The sequence below is a fragment of the Crotalus tigris genome, unplaced genomic scaffold (genome assembly GCF_016545835.1).
Source record: "Crotalus tigris isolate CLP2741 ecotype Arizona unplaced genomic scaffold, ASM1654583v1 scf7180000018468.2839379, whole genome shotgun sequence".
Lineage (NCBI taxonomy): Eukaryota > Metazoa > Chordata > Lepidosauria > Squamata > Viperidae > Crotalus > Crotalus tigris.
Genome location: NW_024097024.1, coordinates 1482632 through 1501373, shown reverse-complemented (window position 1 = coordinate 1501373; position 18742 = coordinate 1482632). Strand labels below are relative to the sequence as shown.

At 36.2% G+C, this 18742-nt stretch overlaps 2 protein-coding genes across 3 annotated transcripts in view; one reads left to right on the top strand and one right to left on the bottom strand.

Moving 5' to 3' along the window:
• Nucleotides 1–3784, bottom strand: part of NHLRC2 (NHL repeat containing 2) — a 33119-nt gene extending 29335 nt beyond the window's left edge. The window contains exon 1 of one of the 2 annotated variants that reach the window (XM_039352717.1): nt 3377–3784. In XM_039352717.1, coding sequence (XP_039208651.1) covers nt 3377–3545 — 169 coding nt within the window. In that variant the 5' untranslated portion in view covers nt 3546–3784. The remainder of the gene's footprint in view (nt 1–3376) is intronic. The other variant, XM_039352716.1, reaches the window with a different exon arrangement.
• A 184-nt stretch (nt 3785–3968) lies between these two features.
• On the top strand, nt 3969–18503 carry DCLRE1A (DNA cross-link repair 1A). Its single transcript, XM_039352715.1, has 10 exons — nt 3969–4115; nt 6083–6860; nt 7666–9204; nt 10138–10271; nt 10744–10862; nt 10997–11140; nt 12564–12709; nt 13684–13838; nt 17238–17379; nt 18072–18503. The coding sequence occupies exons 2-10, from the start codon at nt 6401–6403 to the stop codon at nt 18236–18238; spliced, it is 3006 nt and encodes a 1001-aa protein (XP_039208649.1). The 5' UTR covers nt 3969–4115; nt 6083–6400; the 3' UTR covers nt 18239–18503.
• Nucleotides 18504–18742: the final 239 nt, after the last annotated feature.

Sequence of the window (18742 nt, the reverse complement as noted above, 5' to 3'; positions counted from 1 at the left end):
ATTGAGATGAAGGAGGAGACTTTAAAAAGAGGTGGCTTGATGGAGTTGATGCATTATTCAGAGAAAGATAGTAGAAAAATTTAAAGTACAGGTAATGTGTAAAGCAATAAAACAGAAGCAAGGATGATTTGTGAGTAGAAATTTTTATGCAAATAGTAAATTATATCTCTTTTACTTGACCCTTTCCTACTGCTGAAACTACTGCTTTTCTCTCAATGTGTAGAAGATCAAACAGCTAGCTCTCTTGAAATTTCCTTTCTCTCCAATCTCTCCATCCTGTGATGAGGATGGGGAGAAAAAAAACCAAGCAATTTTTGTAGGCAATCTCTCTTTTGCTTGACCCTTTCCTGCTGCCGGTGCAATTACATTACTCTTGATGTATAGAAAATCAAACATCTTACACTTAATTCTTAATTTATGACAGTCATTGTGATTGCTTTTACTAAGTGATGCAATCAAAAAGTGGAACATTACATGACTGCATTGCTTATTGATGGCAATCCAGGCAGTTGCAGTTGTCATAATACCAAAACATGTAGGTCATTAAGTGGAAAGTGAAGAAGGTTCCAGAGAAGGAGTATGAGGGTGTCACTTGGGGGACAGGAGATCCTGGGAGGCTCAGTGCAGGCTGTGTACAAGTTGAGGAGGAAAACTCAGAAAGGCTGGGAAAGAGGATATGTAGCGCATGAAAGTATGAGTGCAAGACAGGGAGATTAGAGAAAAAGGGTGTGGAAGTTGAGCATACATGCAAATGCAAGGAGGCCAGGGAAGGAGTGTGCTAGTGGGTACAAACTAGCAAAGAATGGCTGGGGATAGAGGAGGAGAGACTTACCCAAGGATTTGTAACCTTCCCTACTGGCTTACCTTCTTGACTTTGTTGTGAGAAACCAGACCAAATATAAGTGTAAGCTGCTTGCCAACACCCAATTTTTTTTCACATGACTGCAGAGGTGCTGCCACAGCTGCAACTTTGAGGACCGGTCATAAGTCTCTTCATTCAGTACTGTCATAATTTCAAACAGTCATTGAATGCATGGTCATAACTTGAGGACTACTTGTACTCTCTTAAAATCTCTTCCTCTCTAATCTCTCCATTCTGAGGAAGGGGACAAGGATGGGTCAGGCAAAGGAGAAATTTTCTACACAAATTGCTTTGTTTCGCCTCTTCTTGCAGAGTGAAGAGATTAAAAAGATTTCAAGAGAGTACTATAATCTGTTTCCATAATGCACCTGTGGGTCTCAGAGTGATGGTGCGATTACATTGATTTCACTATGTATAAAAGCAAACAATTTATTCTCTTGAAATCTCTTTCTCTCCTATCTCTGCTTGATATATGTGTGTCAAAAGTGATTTCAATAAGAAATCTCTCCTTTACCTGACCTTTTCCCCATCCAAGAAAAGAGCAGAGAGATTGGAGAGGAAGAGTATAGGTATCTGAAATGGTATAGGATTTCCTGCCTGAGTAGGGGGTTGGACTAGATGATCTTCAAGGTGTCTTCCAATGTTATTATTATTGTTGTTGTTGTTGTTATAAGATTACAAGAGAGAACATTGTTTGCTCACACACACATTTGAAGCAATGAAGAAATAACTTTCTTTCCCCCCTCACCTGCAGAGCTTACAAATTAAAAAGAAAGGGATATCAAAAGAATAAGATGTCTGTGTAGTGAGCCCTTGGTTCCCAGCCCAGGCTCTAACTTGATCGCATTGCTTTTTATGTGCACAAGACACTAAATAGGTACTCAATATTCCAAAGGGTGGGGTAATAGTTGAGGAAACGAAAGACAAAGGTGTAAAACTCAGTAGTCTTTTCTCTTTCCAGCCCATAAAACATAGTTTGTCAAATTATCTATGGCAGAGATCCCCAACCTTTTGGGCACCAGGGACCGGTTCCATGAAGAGAGGTTTTTCCATGGACTAGAGGGGGTGTGGTTTTGTGCGCTACCTGCATCTCGCGGATGGGGCTTTGCGTGTTTGTGCGGCCCGGTTGCTGGCATGCCACGGCCCTGGTACTGATCCACGGACTGGGGGTTGGGGATCCCTGATCTATGGCATAGATCAGTAGTTCTCAACCTGTGATCTGCAAACTCCTGGAGAGGTGTGTGTAATGTCATCACATGGGGTCTGCAAAGACTTGAAGAAATTTATAATTTAAATCTTGGTTAAGTCTTCAGGATCCACGGCCATGATCTGTGGCCAAAAAAGGTATTTAAAAGGGGTCCGTAGTGAAGAAAAGGTTGAGAACCACTAGGATAGATGATATGATATAAAGATGGATCCTACATGTTAAATGTTACATTTATTTGATCACATTTTTCTTTTTTTGTACAGTTTTTTTCTTTTTTGTTGTTGCTAGTGTTGAGTGTATGTTTATTTTGTTTTGTATTTTTATGATAAAACAATATATAAAAAACATTTTATTAATCATTTGTATGATGAAACTGAAAGAATGCTTATGATACAAATTGTGTATAAGACCACCAGTGCTGTAGAAGAAAAAAAACCCTGAAATTCAAAACAGTAATGATAGGCTGCAAAAATAGGCTTAAAAATAACTCAACGAAAATTAATAGAACAAAATCTAATACACTATATGAAGGAAACATACACCAAACGCCAAAGTACAATTTTGAGGCCTTGTGTAAAAGTATAGCAATGGTAGATCATTACAAAGCAAATATGTGCTAATGGTGAGATGACTGAATTAAAAAAAAAAAGCATACACAATTTCAGACTGCATCAACAGAAGAAGTTTCCAAATTGTGGTAAATAATACTTTTATGCTGCTTAGTAAACATAATTCTGAAGGATCCATGGTACTCTCTGAGTTGGTTGCTTTCTTGTAGACATTTCATTACCCAAACTAGGTAAAATCATCAGTGCTAGTAAGAAATGGGGTTTGCTCTCAATTTATATTCTAGTCAGTTGCCCAGTCAAGTGTTGGTGGGGTTGGTCTTAGAGGTTCTTTGGTTGAGTTGTTTACTGTTGCTTGGATACTGTTTACTTCTTGATTGTTGGGACCATTCCTTACCAGCACTGATGTTACCTAGTTTGAGTAATGAAACGTCTGCAAGAAAACAACCAAGCTGCTCAGAGAGCACCAAGGACCCCTCCTTTCAACCCTGAGCTACAAATATTCTCCTTTGACAAACACAATTCTTTAAAAAGGATTCAGAGAAATCAGAATGAGAGCAACGAGAAGATCAGGGGATATGATGCCGACTACAAAACACGCCTTTTAAAATCATAATAAACTCGCCCGGGAAGAGAGAAAAGCTATAAGTTGAGAAGCAGGAGAAAACTAAGGAAAAAGTTTGACGGCTCTTGCAAAGAAATCAATCACCAGAGGACGCCGATCTAAAAGCTCGGGCTCACCTGCTCCAAACTCGGGAACTTTCAAATCCCGCTCCCATCCGTCCACCTTCTTCACGTGCTGATACACCAAGTTCTCCTTCTCTTGAAGCGTGTTCGCATCCTCCAGTGCGTACTCCAACTGGCTCTGCGAAGGCGAAAGACCGGGCAGGCCGCCCATCATCGCCGCCATCGCTCTCCCCTCCTTACCCTGCCGAGGACACAAGAAAGCGGGCGTGATTTTACCGCCCTTCCCTTTGGCTTCCGGCACTTTCCAAACTCAAGTCTGTCCAGTCATGTTGCAAAACCAAACCAAACCCCCACACCCTGAATGTTTAAATCCTGTCGCCCTCGTGCCAAATAAAACTTCGGACCAAAGATGGGTTATTACTCCCTTGTGGTTGCCACAACGCTTTCCAAAAAGTACAAGAAATCGCATATTCGACAACAGATACCCAGCGGTCTGGGATTTTTTTTTCTTTCACTTTCACAGATTCGCCAGAAACAAATCTGAATCTGCTGGCTAAATAAGTGTAGGAATGTTTTTCTGAAAGATATTAAAATAGTATTTTTTAAAAACATATTTTGGCGAAAAGGCAGGGGGGTTATTTGTGGTGAAAGTGCGGAACTCGTCGGAACGATACAGGAGAAGGAAGGGAAGGGCCGCCAAGGAGGAATGAAATCGGTGGCGGCGGCTGGACCTTTTTAAGATGTGAGAGATTTGGGAATGGGGCTGCTTCATAAGTGGAAGAAACCTGCTGAGGTAACGTGGTGCCATTATTACTCTGACTTAAGGGACGATAGCTCGCTTGGATGGAGAGGCCATTCATTTCGATGCCAGTATAGTCCAAAGGTCATGATCATATTTAATATACGCGGATTACCGAAATGTACCACCTAATCCACGAGGCTGAAATTCTGCCCACATATCCTGGGATCAAAATTAAACAGACTAAACTAATGACTTATGATACAAATTGTGTATAAGACCACCAGTGCTGTAGTGTGTTATGGAAACACACCACAGGGCTAAACGTTTTGTTGAATACAATGCGATTTAGTTACAAGTTAAGATTTGCAGGGAACTCCGAGAGAGAAACTTGGGAGACGCCCGCCCTTGCTCTAGTATGGCCTGGCAAGCAGTCGCTAAGGACATGCCCTCACACCAGAACCTGGATCAAAGAGATTGAGCAGGAAAGTAGTGTTTGCCAGTGCAATAATATACATTTCTTCCATATAAATTTTCTGATCAGCATGGAGGCAGAGCTGGAGACAGGTCAGCAGTGCAGGGATTTAGCTGCTCCACTGCAGGACTAACCACTCCCGGTCCAGCCACAGGGATTGTTACTTCTCTGGCCATTTCTTTTGGCTGCTGGACAGCAGAGAGACTTATTGGGCAATGAACTGATTCTTTTCTCCACGCATTGAAGGTATTCCACATAGTTCTTCTTACTAAGGCTTTATTAGTATCACTTTATAAAGCCTTAGTAAGACCACACCCGGAATACTGCATCCAGTTTTGGTCACCAGATTACAAAAAAGATGTTGAGACTTTGGAAAAAATGCAAAGAAGAGCAACTAAGATGATTAAAAGTCTGGAGACTAAAACATGAAGAAAGGTTGCAGGATTTGGGTTTGACTAGTCTAGAGAAAAGAAAGACTAAGGGGGACATGATAGCAGTATTCCAGTATTTAAGAGGTTGCCACAAAGAGGAGGGAGTCAATTTACTTACCAAAGTGCCTGAAGGCAGGACAAGAAACAATGGATGGAAACTAATCAAGGAGAGAAGCAACCTGGAATTGAGAAACTTCCTAACAGGATAATTAACCAGTGGAACAGCTTGCCATCAGAAATTGTAGGTGTTTCATTACTAGAGGTTTTAAAGAAGAGACTGGACAGTCACTTGTCTGAAATGGTATAGGGTCTCCTGCTTGAGCAGGGGGTTGGACTAGAAGACTTCCAGCTCTATTCTGATTGAAGTTGTTTTCCATTGTAACATCTGACATCTTCCACAATGGCAACTGGATGTGCCATTGCAGGGATTCCTATGGAGAAGCATGAAAGAGGCAAGCAGCAGAAAAGGGGAAGATTTCACTCCTTTCCTGCATCTTCCCCAGCACAACAGAGGAAATGTTTCCCTTGCAGCAACTTGTGCAGCCTTGTTTTCAAAGCAAGACAAGGCAGAACCATTGGAATAGCAGCTGTTTTCCACTTTCTTTCTGCCTTTAAGGGAGGAGAAAAGCCCTTGGTGTTCTCCCCAGCACGAGGAAGTTTTTCAAATCAAAGATACTGTAGACCAGGGGTCAAACTGCCGGCCCGCGGGCCGGATGCGTCACACAGAAGCCACGTCCACCCCATTGCCAGCAATTACAAAACAGTCCCGATGACGTCGTGAATTTGACATGTCTGCTGTAGATGATATTACATTTATGACATGACTTGTATTGGGAGAATATGGGAAGAAAGCGGAGAAGAGGGAAAATACTGTTTTGCTTTTCTGAGACCAACCTTAAAGCTAAAAGTATGCTTGGAGATATTATCTGTTGGAAGATGTTATAAAATGAAGTGACAATGCAGTGTTTATTGAAAAGTATTTGAAATTTAGTTACTGTTTTTCAGTTCAGAGAATCAATAGGAAACATGATCCTTTGTGTTTTTAGAATATTTAGAATAATTTTTAAATGAACTGTTGAAGGAATTCTGTTTTATTTTTATTATTTGTATTTCAGGATGACAGATGAAGAAAAGAAGTCGGTGGAACAGTTTTACGTTTTTCTAGTCAAATTTCCCCAAAATAAGAGAGTTCAAAACTGGCCTCATGGCTAGAATTGTAGATTCTTATCTAAGTGCACTTTAATATTTGAAATGTCAATCATTGCACTTGAACGTTAAACTGTATCTGTATTTGTAACATTTATATGAATGGGATAGCATGATGTTTAATATGGCAATTGATACTTATTATTTTAAAGTATAGTAAAATAATACAACTGAATTAAAGGAAGTATTTTTCCTAAAGAAGATATTTCCTTCATTGATGGATTGTCATGTCTGAAGATGGCCTTTTGGAGGAAGACATTTGGAAATATAAATCTATTAGGAAGCAAAAGCCTACAAGCCAACATTCAGAAGTAATTGCTACCCAAGTACAAAAAGCAAAGATTGAAAATGGTAAATCACAAAGAAATGACAATAGACATGGTGGGAAAGCACCCAAAAGAAAAGGTGTCCCTAAGAAGACAAAGCAAAGTCCAAGACAAAGAGGTAGCCAGACCCCCTTAAAGCCAGAGGTTTCCATTGGTGATCCTATTAAACCATCACAGGAAGGTCTGTCAACAACTTTGGCAAAAGAAACAAAAATCTGTGAGAGGCAAAACACTACAAAAGCTAGACCAATTTTCGAGGGGTACTGCCCAAGTTGTCAAATGCCATTTTCTTTATTGTTGATACAGACACCTCAGTGGCATGTTACAGAATGTTTGGATGCCTCCGGGACTGCTGAGAAAGGTACAGTTTTAATGGGAAGCAAGGACTCTTCTACTTTAATTTTGAAAACAGGTTATGTTCCTTTAAGAAGTAAACAATATATTCTTGTCATGCAATTCAGCATCTGAAAAACATTGACTAGTTTTCAATCTTTTGATTAACCAGAGGCCGGGGCTAAGAAAATGGCAGCCATATATTCAAACAAATCTTGCTAGTCTTTGAATTAATTCTAAAAACAAGCTAGATTTTTGAAATTGTAGTTGAACTACAGTTTTAAGGCATGAATTAAAAACATGTATCAAATTTTAAAGAACGAAATCCTGTACAAGAGGTCTGGTGAGTAAAGAAAGGCTATGATGCAATTATTTTTTTTACAGAGTATAGCTTACCAAATTAAAAATAATTGCAGATAATTTTCAGTAAAATAAAACTATTTGGTTCCAACTGCTATTATTTGAATTTGAAAACTTTCATTTAATACCCCCTCTCCCCCACAGCCTATTGAAGTTTATTAGCAAAGATTGGCTAAACATGATGTGTGCATCTAGTCAAGTAATTCAGGAAAAGTAAACATTTATACCCATTTGAACTCTTTTCGCTACAAATTGTGTTATGTTTCCATCAGATATTGTATTAGAAGTTTTGCATTCTAATATATAAATTCAGTTTGAGGAAATAAAGGTACAATATAAAAAGTTGTCTGCATTAGCCATGTTTTTTTTAAAGTATAACTTTCAGGATTTTAATATTTTTTCAGTAAATCTTGTTTTTGCATTTGTGCTATATTCAAAACATTTTCCTAATACTTTTTTTCTTCTTTTGTTAGAATGTCCTGATGGCATTTTGTGCTCTTCAGTCATTCCTTCTCATTACAAACGCTATAGCCATTTCCAACTTGCAGCAAGTAGAGCACAGGACTGTATCTTTGCATCCTCCTTATCTAGTACAGAAAATAATTTCATTAGACCTGGTGCTGCTTTACATAATGAATTCAGTTGTAGAGAATTACAGGATGTGAAGGTTACTCAGAATATGGAAAAATCAAAACAGTTTCTTCTACAACCACAACTGAGTTCAATGACTATGGATTCCATCAATATAACTAACATCATGTCTTCATCTTTGGGAAATATTAAAGAATCTGAACATACAATACAGCATATAGATGAAACAAAGCAATCTGAATGCCTTAATCCTTTTTCTGAAGAAACTGAAAGAACTGAGAAATTAAACAGTCAACTTTGCTCTTTTCAACAGAATACCTCTCTCTCAGATGCTGATATGAATGATAGTGACATTTCCTATTCCCCACTTTATACTGATGAAAATGCTGTAGAATTAGATGAGGCAGATAAGGAAGAAGTGGAGAGAAAGGGAGAGATAACATGTAAAAAAAATCTATTTGATACCAGAAATTTGGAAAGCCAAAGTAGAATTGTTGGAAGTTTATCTAATAGATCGCAGCAGATACAACTTCAACATAAGAGTGTTAAAATGATGCAAGATGGAACAACGATCAATGAATCCTCTACAATTTTACCAGCAAGTGTGAATGGATTACCTAAGGCTCTCCCACAAGAAAGCATGCATAACAGCACTGACTGTTCAGCAAGGTTTCTTGATCAGACGAAATGTCCCATAGGAGATTTAAATTCAAGAAAAACTAAGGATAAGCGTGACTGGCTTAAAGTGAACTCTTCTCATTTTAATGCAGATGATTGTGGGCAGGGCAATTTTAATGATAGTTATTGGTGTTCTGCAGATTCTGCTATTAAGGATCTCATGCTTTCTTCAAAAGAGCCTCTGCAATCATTCCAGTTAGATCAAAGTGAAGTAGAAAAGTTCAATAACTTAGATGTTAAAGCTAAGACTATTATTAACACATGCGGAAATAGAGCACTTCAGAGCAATTTGTGTTCAATGAAAGAAAAAAAGGAAATAGTTTGTAAGAGTATAGCTATGTCTGTTTTACCCAGTACAGTATCTAAAACAGAGCCGGTTCCTGCTACAAACACTAAGATCCAAATCACTCCTCCCAAACGCCTAAAACAAATGGACATTGGTGTTTTCTTTGGGTTGCAACCAAAAGTAAAAAGTGAGACTACCCCAAAGAAAAATATTTCTGAAGAAAGAGTGATTGTGAATCCATCAGCTGCAAATGGAAACAAGCTCATATCTCGAAAGAGGAAGGCTGACGGATCAATAGGAGACTCTGATACAATCACAAAAAGTTCAAGCATTAAGTATGACACCAGAGCAGATAATATTTCTGGTGGTCAGAGAAGATATAAAAAAAGATACAGAGAGTCATATCCTGGTGAAGATAGAATAAAAAAGCAGTGTCCTTTTTATAAGAAGATACCAGGTAATGCTCTATTTATTTTGTAAGAAAACAATTTAGGATTGTTGGGTTTATTCCCTTGCATTGCTAGTTTCTCCTAAAGAATGTGAAAATACTCTTTCAATATATAAGTAAAATAACATTGTTTTACTCAAAGCCCTGAAGATGTTCTGTATTTAGCTCTCCAATGAAATGATCTTGTACAAAAGTATTCACAAGTAAATTATATTGCATTCAGTAGGAATTATTCATTGTTAGGGTAGTATTGCAATCTATTCATTAAAATATGATCATTAATGGCAGGAGTAGCCGATATAAATCTTTCTCATAAAGAAATATGTAACTAAACAATAGAAAGGAACAATTATTATATTTTTTGGCAAACAGGTCTAAAATTACAGAAAAATGTTTAAAGATGTAGGAAGATATTTAAGTTGTGCTATCATCAATGAAATTTATTAAGGCTGCAATCCTACATATACTTTAGTTGCACTAAATTCAATGAGGGTTGCTTCTGAGTCAACAAGCATAAGACTGTAGTGTAAGTTCTTTGATATTTATTTATTTCTATTGATTATAGTTTTAAAGAAACTATATTTCCATATTTTTGGCTGTTCAGATAAGTATGATTACAATTTTCTGAATGCCCATTAAGTGTATTAGGTAACGCTCCTTTTTTTCTTAAGGAAAAAAATTAAGGAAACAAACATGGTTAGTACCAGTTTGCTGAGTGTAAACTCAAAAAAGAATCCTTAGATAACTTTAAAGATTTAACATTTACTCTGGAATAAGCTTTTGTGATTAACACAGGAATGTGAATGTTGATGCATTGGCACTTAGTTCACAGAAGCTTATGCCTAATGAGTCTTAAGAGATTCTATTATTCTAATTGTACTAGTCAGCTTTGGCAGTTGTACTAAGTAAAAAAATGACTGTTCTTTTATTAATTTGTTTCAGGCACAGGTTTTGTAGTAGATGCATTCCAGTATGGAAAGATTGAAGGTTGCAGTGCTTATTTCCTTACCCACTTCCATTCTGATCATTATGGTGGCCTAACTAAAAAGTTTACATTTCCAATATACTGCAATAAGGTATGCCTGTTGTGGATTCATTTGTGACATACAAAACAAGATAATATTAATAATCCTATGGAATTTTGGAACTAATTCCAATTAATTTTGAAATTTATCCAACATATCCAACAATTCTGAAGCATATCAATAAAATTGTGGATTGCATGAGTGCATTACTTTTGTGTTATTCCTTGTAAAGTTATTACTACCCCTGCTAAATTACTATACTTTTTTCTCCATATGACCAATGCTTTGTACTTCTGAATATAATGATGAAATAGAGACTCCAAGCGTGGAAACTATTATCTGTCTTCAGTCCGTATAGACTTCAACTAAATGCAAATTATATATTCAATAACAACTACTTTCCCCTTTTTTCTTCTCTCATTTGTTCATTTACCTAATCTTGCCTAATTAAGACATTGTAATTAGTCCAAATGAAAATGGTACAACAGGTGTAAGTAGCTGCAAAACATTTTTTGTATTTTAGATAACTGGAAACTTAGTAAAGAATAAACTGGGAGTGCAAGAACAATATGTCCACATCCTGCCAATGGATAGAGAATGTATAGTAGATGGCATCAAAGTAGTGTTGGTTGATGCTAATCAGTAAGTATTTTTTGATAAATGTATTGTACATTAAAATTATATGACTAATTTATGTTAATTTTGTTTTGGATTTGAATTCAAAATGCCTTTTTTCCTTCCCTTTCTCTCCTCCACTCCACTCATTCTTCTGGCAGTTGTCCTGGTGCTGCAATGATTCTTTTCTGTCTTCCAAATGGGACTGTAATATTGCATACAGGCGACTTTAGGGCAGATCCTTCTATGGAACGCTGTCCTTTCCTAAATGGTTGGAGAGTTCATACTGTTTACTTGGACACAACGTAAGTTTTTGCTTAAACATTTAGAATATTGGAATGGGGGAAGCACTTTTTAAACTACAAAAACGTGCTAGGATAGAATCATGGAATTGGAAGAGATTATCAAAGTTATCTAGACCAAAGTCTTGCTGGCTACTAGGTTATGTCTAACATACGACCATCTCCCTCTGAGTAAAAACCTTATGTAGCAGACTGTTTCGCTAGACAAAGCTTTTTTCATGTCTAGCCTGAATATCTAGCCTTTGGCACTGGACATATCTATTGTGGGACAATAGAATACAAGTCCATGTTTTCTTCTGTGTGACAACCCTTGAGATAACAACAACAACCACATTAATAATAAAGTTGGATGGGACCTTGGAGGTCTTCTATTCCAACCCCCTCTTAGGCAGGAAACCCTATACCATTTCAGACAAACGGATGTCCAGGCTCTTCTTAAAAACTTCCAATGTTGGAGCATTCACAACTTCTGGAGACAGGTTGTTCCACTGATTAATTGTTTTAACTTTCAGGAAATTTCTCCTTAGTTCTAGGTTGTTGTTGTTGTTGATGATGATGATTGTTTAAGATCCTTTTCACATGTACCATTGCAAGTCAAATTTCCGCTGCCCTAATCAGTACCAATAGGATTGAATGATAAGGTTTCAAATTAAGAAAATATCCTCAATGAGCTTACCTTACATTTTCATCAGACTATATTGTGTTTAATAGTATTGTACGGGAGCATATGGTTGCTTTGTTAAGAAAAAAAAGATGCTTATGAACCCAAGGAATCCTATCAATATATTTCCTAAATCTGCATGATTGTTTACCATTTCTGCTCATCTCCCTCTAATCACAGGGAGCGCAGTATAAGTTACAATTGTTACTTGTCTATGTACTTTTCATTCATCCTAAGATGTGAGCTTTATTACTTCTCTCTATTCATTTTAGATTGCAAAATACAGGACAATAATTTCTGTAGGAAAACAAAATATAGAGATTTATATACACAGCCTCCCCTATCACTCTTGATATTCCTGGATCATCGTATGATTAGTTTTTGTTGTCCTAATTCTTTGCAGTATTCCTAACTAATATTTTTTTGCTGCAGATTATGTCACTGAAAGCATCCTGCTTTGTCAATTATATAAAGAAATACCATTCATTTCTTATGCATAGATCAATTGTGTCCTACTAATTGAGACAACAGCATATTTTTGTTGACACACGTGGCAAAAAAAGAGACATTGAACAAATTATGGACTGATTTAAAGTTTTCACTTTTGAGTTTGATACTTTTCACTGAATTATATTTTGATACATATTTGAGATACTCTTCATCTGTTCCTATAAATATAACAAACAGAAACCATTGACTAAAGGTGTTGCTTCCTTTTTTCCATCAAAGCTGAGTTTTCTAACGTGTTTTATTACTGTTTCTTAGGTATTGTAGTCCTGAATATACTTTTCCTTCCCAGCAAGAAGTGATTCAATTTGCTGTCAATACTGCATTTGAACGAGTGACTTTAAATCCACGAACATTAGTTGTTTGTGGAACATATTCTGTTGGAAAAGAAAAAGTTTTTCTAGGTAAGGGAGAGACCCTTTTGGTAAGAGGAACAGAGATACTATATTCTAGATATTTGAGCTAAACCTAACACTTAGCACAATTTAATTCGATGTTTCTACTCCTAATGTTACTTTCCCAAAAATATCACAGCTCTAAAATAGTTAAAACCATGTCGTACTGGACTTCTTGGCAAACAGTTCAGAGACAAGTCAGTGTGTGTCATGAACGATTGGTGATGCCCCATTTTAGTAATGCTATAGTTTATAAAAGCTTTGGAGATATTAATAGCATTGTAAATGTAAGGGACTTTTTCAACTTTTAACTCAGCTTCTTGGTATGTGGGATAACTTTCCAAATGCAATGTAATTTATTTCAATCCTAAATTGGAAAGTGTTGAAACATGCATGTCGGCCTTCTTAAAAATGATTATTTGGAACAAAATGAATCTTTTATCCACTTTTGGAACTCTTCATAGTCTATCATATTACTATTTTTAAGCTGGCAAGCAGATACAAATGCTTATTGTTAAACAAGAAAAAATTTGAACATTTTTTTAAAAAAAAACTTTAATGAAACATTTGGTTTCTTTGTTAAAAATAAAATAAATGGTATCAGTTAATATATGAAACTTTCACTTATACTTGAGCTACTTTTTCTTAAAAATATGAAGGTGAATCCTGAAACCTCAATATGAAAAAAAAAACTGATTTTGTTTCGTAGTTTGTATATTGCCCATCTTCAAATAATTGGATGAACTGGCAGGCAAGAAGAAAAGATTGTCAGACCGGAGGAAGATTTTACTAGTTTAGTCAAATTCCATGTGAATCCTCTATATTTCTATTGTATTAGAATATTTTTATGAGTAATCAGCAGATTATTCAAAACAAACATATAGGCAAATACTACTTTTAGGGAATTACCCATGAAAGAAGTACAAAAAGTAACCTTACCTTTTTTTCCCCCTATTTCCATTTTCACGGTGTCTCTCCTGTAGCTATTGCTGAAGTCCTGGGCTCAAAAGTAAGCATGTCTCAGGAAAAATACAAAACACTTCAATGCTTAGAATCGGCAATGATGAATTCCCTCATCACTTTGAACTGGAATAATACTTTCCTGCATCTTCTGCCCATGATGCAGATTAATTTTAAGGTAAGATTGCAAGCTGAATCCCAGAATAAGAAAAGTCACAGTCTTCTTCCTTAAGATACTAATTCTTTCTTAGAATTAGAGTAAATAAAATCCAGGGCCCGCCACACATCGCCCAGGCAGCCCAGCAGTGCTATGGCGGTCACGCCCTTTGCCCGTGCCCTGCATCATCAACTGTGCACGATGGGGTGTGAGGGCAGAGTCTTGTCTATGTTGCCTGGCTGCCATGTCTTTGGCTGTGCTGCTCCGTGTGGGCCACGCTCAGGGGTGACTCTCCTTCAGGGGGGCTGCTGGAGAGGAGGGAGTCGCGGGGGAAGGCAAGGCTGGGGCAATGGCACGTGTGCCCACAGAGAGGGCTCCGAGTGCCGCCTCTGGCACCCGTGCCATAGGTTCGCCACCACTGTCATAGGCCCTGCAGCAGCCCAGAATGGAAATGGTTAAAGCAAAAGAAAGGCTCCCAGTTGCTTTTTGTTCTGTATCCCAACAACATATTATATGCAAAACGTAATTTGGGAAAAAAGAAAAAAAATGATTTATTATGTTTTACTATTTAACTTTTGTCATGGTTTAAGAAGTTGCATAGAATGTCTTACATTTATCATGTAAATCTAAAGCAAACCAAGACATTGTTCTGAAACAGTGTATCTCTCAGATATTTGCAATTTGAAATCTTTTTGGGGTATCCTTTTGCCCTGTGATTGAGAAATGTCCTGTTGCCTTTAAAAAAATATCAGTGGAATCTGTGATTTCTAGATTGGAGATGTTGAACTTCAGCTCTCATAATCTCTAAACAGATGGCCATTGGACATAAAGATTGGGAATTTTGTCAAATATATTTACAAAGCACCAGAGTGGGAAAGCTGCTATAAGCAAACAACATTCATTCCATTACTATACTGTACTGAAATTATTAAGAAAATGTAGTTAAGAATATATCTTTTTTAAAGAACTAAGATATCTATTGAAGCTATGTTCAGAGAGTAAACATAAGGAAAAGATGGGTTAAATTAAAAAGCCATCTTTGTGTTTTTAAGATTCTTACAGAAGACGTTTGATTTATATCACTTGCGTCTAAAACATTTTGATAGTTAATATGCATTGATTTTTGTCTTTCCCACTTCGGTATTTTCCTGATGTCTTGTTCCCAGAATTCTCAGTCAGCCTGAGAATTATAGTTACCACATCTGGAGTATATCAGATTGGTTGAAATTGGAATTAATGAAATGGCAACAGTTTAGGGATGTGGAAAATTTGGCAGTTCAGGAACAGAACACTCCGGAGAACTCTAGAATGTTCCGCTTTCTGTCTGAACCATGGTGTTTCAAGAGCAGTATCTGGAAGATGGAAGAAGGCTAAAAAAGTAAAAGATGAAGCAGAAGGAGAACAGAACATTTTGGAATTCTCCAAAATGTTACTAAATCACCACATTTTGCATACTCCCATAAAACTTTAGGGTTTCAGGGGTCTTTACAAATGCTATCTAGAGATGCCAATGTTTAAGTTGTGAATCTTTTACATGCAGAACATTTATTTAATTGTACAATAATCTTCCCAATGTATCAAAGAACACATAGTATGTTGAAATCTATTGAATATGACATCTGATTTGGATTATTCGTGACAATATACTCCAAAATTCTCCATTTATTTGGAATATTTTTCCAAAATGTCTTTGGGAATATTTTGAGTTTAACGATGTCCGGATTATTTTGAGTAGTCCTATATCTATTAACTCTGCTTTTTTGGTGGTGGGGAGATGGGGGAATCCATATGTTTTCCATTGCTAAGCAAGACAGTTAAGTGACTTTTGCTTCATTTTGTGACTTTTCTTGCTACAGTTGTTAAGTGAATCACTGCAGTTAAGTTATATCACAAATCTTAAGTGAATCTGGCTGCTCCATTGACTTTGCTTATCAGGTCACAAAAGGTGTCACCTGAATCTGGCACACTGCAACCATTATAAACATTTGCCAGTTGCCAAGTATACAAATTTTGATCATGTGACTTTGGGGTGCCGCAATGGTCATAAGTGTGAAAAATGATCCTAAGTCACTTTTTTAATGCTATCGTAACTTTGAATGGTCACTAAACAAACAGTTGTAAATCAACAACTACCTATACTTTTTTTTCATTTCAGTAGTTCATGTGGAATGAATAATTATAGTCAATAAAATAATTATAGTCAAATAAAAATTTTCCAAATAAATATTTGTCACAGAAGCATTTTTAGGATTGAATCATTACAGACTAATTTTATATATGTTTATTCCGAAATCTCAATAGTCTCACTAATTTAAGTGGTAAAATCAAAGTTAAATATATTACAATTTGAACAGTTTAATCGTGTAGAGTTTGTTCTTTATAAGTTAAAGCAGACATGTCAAACTCACAACATCATGTGACGTCGCGCGACGTATTAGTGCTTTTCCCCCCTTGCCGATAGTGGAGTGGATGCGGTTTCGTCATGACGCGTCTGGCCCATGGGCTGGCCGTTTGACACCCCTGAGTTAAAGTGTATGGATAAGCATGGCATAAAACAGTAATAAAACTACAGGTAGTCCTCTACTTACAATCACAATTGAGGCCAGAAGCTCAGACATTGAACCAAATAGTAATTAAGCAATACATTGTGTGATTGTTTTGCTTAATGACCACAATCTGAGCACTCCAGTCATGGTTGTTAAGTAGAAGGAGATAAAGAATGTGGGGTGCCTTGGGGAAAGGAGACCCTGGGAGACTCTGTTATGGAGTGACAATCTTCCCTGCTGAAATTCAGACCAGATTTTCAGGCTCTGAGTGAAGAAAAAAATTCTTTCTGAGGCCATTTTGTCTTCCAACACTCATTAAACAACCAATGATGAGTTGAAGACTACCTGTAAACATTGCAGCTAAATAGCAAATATATTGCTTTGTATTTACTTAAGAAATATTTCAAAATATTTCTATCTCTTGCTAAATACCATGATCTGGTTTCCTTTTTGTCCTTTTTCATGGATATTGCTGTTTTAATAATATTTACTGGTCAATTAGTGTCACTGTAGGGTTTTTTTTCATTGCTGCATATTTTTTTGCAACTTGTTTCACTATTTTCAAACTGTCTAATAATTGAACTAATAATAGAAAGTCCTGAATTAAAATTATGACACTTTATCATGAATTTCCTCCAAATGGTAATTCAGAATAAATAGATAAAACTTTGACCATTATTTGGAATTTATGTGCATAGCAGGGATGCTGAAAATTTATAAAATTTATAAAACTGTAATAACCTTTTCTTGTAAATATTTTCATCCCTGCATATTAACCAAATCCACATGTGTTGCCATTATCTAATAATCTAACTGTTCTCTAAAAACTATTTATTTTCAATTGAAATAACCAGGTATTATTTTTTATCTATAGAATTTGCAGAATCATTTGAATAAGTTCTCTGAGAAATTTGATCATATTTTGGCTTTTAAACCCACCGGGTGGACATATTCAGATGGATGTTGTTCTTTGGGTGATATCCAACCTCAGACAAGAGGAAATATCACTATATATGGTAACATAATTTCAAATTATTAATATGCTTAATTATCTTCTCTCAGTTTTCCATTACAGGTTGGAACCAAATAAGCCATGAGCTATCCTAGAAGTTGAAGGGATACAAAATAAATAGAGGGTGTTCTATTTGACCTTTAAAAGACAACTTACATTTGTCAGGCATTGTTGTAAAATGTTTAGAGGGCACATACATTTTTGGAAGGAAGAGCCCTTTTTCTTTTCCAGCTATATGCTTGCATTCAACTTTTGTAACAGGACTAATTGTATGCAATCCAGAATATCTCTTTACATTGATCAGAGACAAACCCATGTTACGTCTAATACATATTTTGATAATGGAGTAGATAGGCAAATGTTTTGAATGTTCCACACTAAATAACCAGTAACCTTTCTTGAGGAAACAGTATTTCTTTCACGGTTTCACTATTTATGTTTTTGGCATTTTCAGTAATTCTCTTTCAGCATTTGATAGGGGCATTAAGTTATTAAATCACAAAATAATTTAATGTGAGCAGACTAAACAGTAAGGATAGAAGCTATGTAATTTTGGCCAGAATTTAGCTGGATACTCAGTATGTAAATTACATTGAAATTTAGTTAAAACATCAGTTTCAGGTTTTGTAAGGCACGTTATGCTAAATTTCAGCTATTAATATTGACCATTCATTTTTGTTGTTGTTTTATATGCAGGAATTCCTTACAGTGAGCACAGCAGTTTCCTTGAAATGAAACGATTTATTCAATGGCTGAAACCTCATAAAATTATTCCTACTGTAAATGTAGGAAACTGGAAAGTTAGACATGAAATGGAAAAGTATTTCAGGGCCTGGAAGATGGAAGTTGCAGAATGGAATTAGGAAAGTAGGATTTTTAATTACAATTATTATATGCCTTAACTTCTGATCAATTTTCTGCATTGTTCTTTGACTCTGATTTACATGGAAACAATGTAGGTATATAGAAACAAACATCTTCTGTGTAAACAGAAGATGCTGTATTTGCAGAACGTACAGCATCCAGAAGAAATGAAAAATGAAATTAAGTAATATAAAGTTACTAATGTTTTTACATTTTTTATTTATTGTACTTAAAAATAAATAAACAACCTGAAATATAATTCTAGATAAGTGTTTCAGTCTTTTAATAATTTACAAAGCAAGCATTAATATTTTCAAGATGCTGTATTGCCTTTGGTCTCATATGTCCCTGTTGAAGTACTGGTATAATGTTTTTATCTATGTGTTGATCTAAGTTTTGGCAGCTTGCATCAATAGTTGTATCATTCACATAATTACTAATAACTGATGTCTAATCCCTGTAAGGTTAATGGCCATCAACCTTCCTCAGTGCATACCAACACC

Excerpts from the sequence above, each read along its gene's own strand:
- DCLRE1A (XM_039352715.1), top strand. The coding sequence starts at position 6,401 with ATGTCTGAAGATGGCCTTTTGGAGGAAGACATTTGGAAATATAAATCT. Across the intron at positions 13,839-17,237 it reads TGATGCAGATTAATTTTAAG|AATTTGCAGAATCATTTGAA; the intron begins GTAAGATTGCAA and ends TTTTATCTATAG. Across the intron at positions 17,380-18,071 it reads AGGAAATATCACTATATATG|GAATTCCTTACAGTGAGCAC; the intron begins GTAACATAATTT and ends TTTTATATGCAG.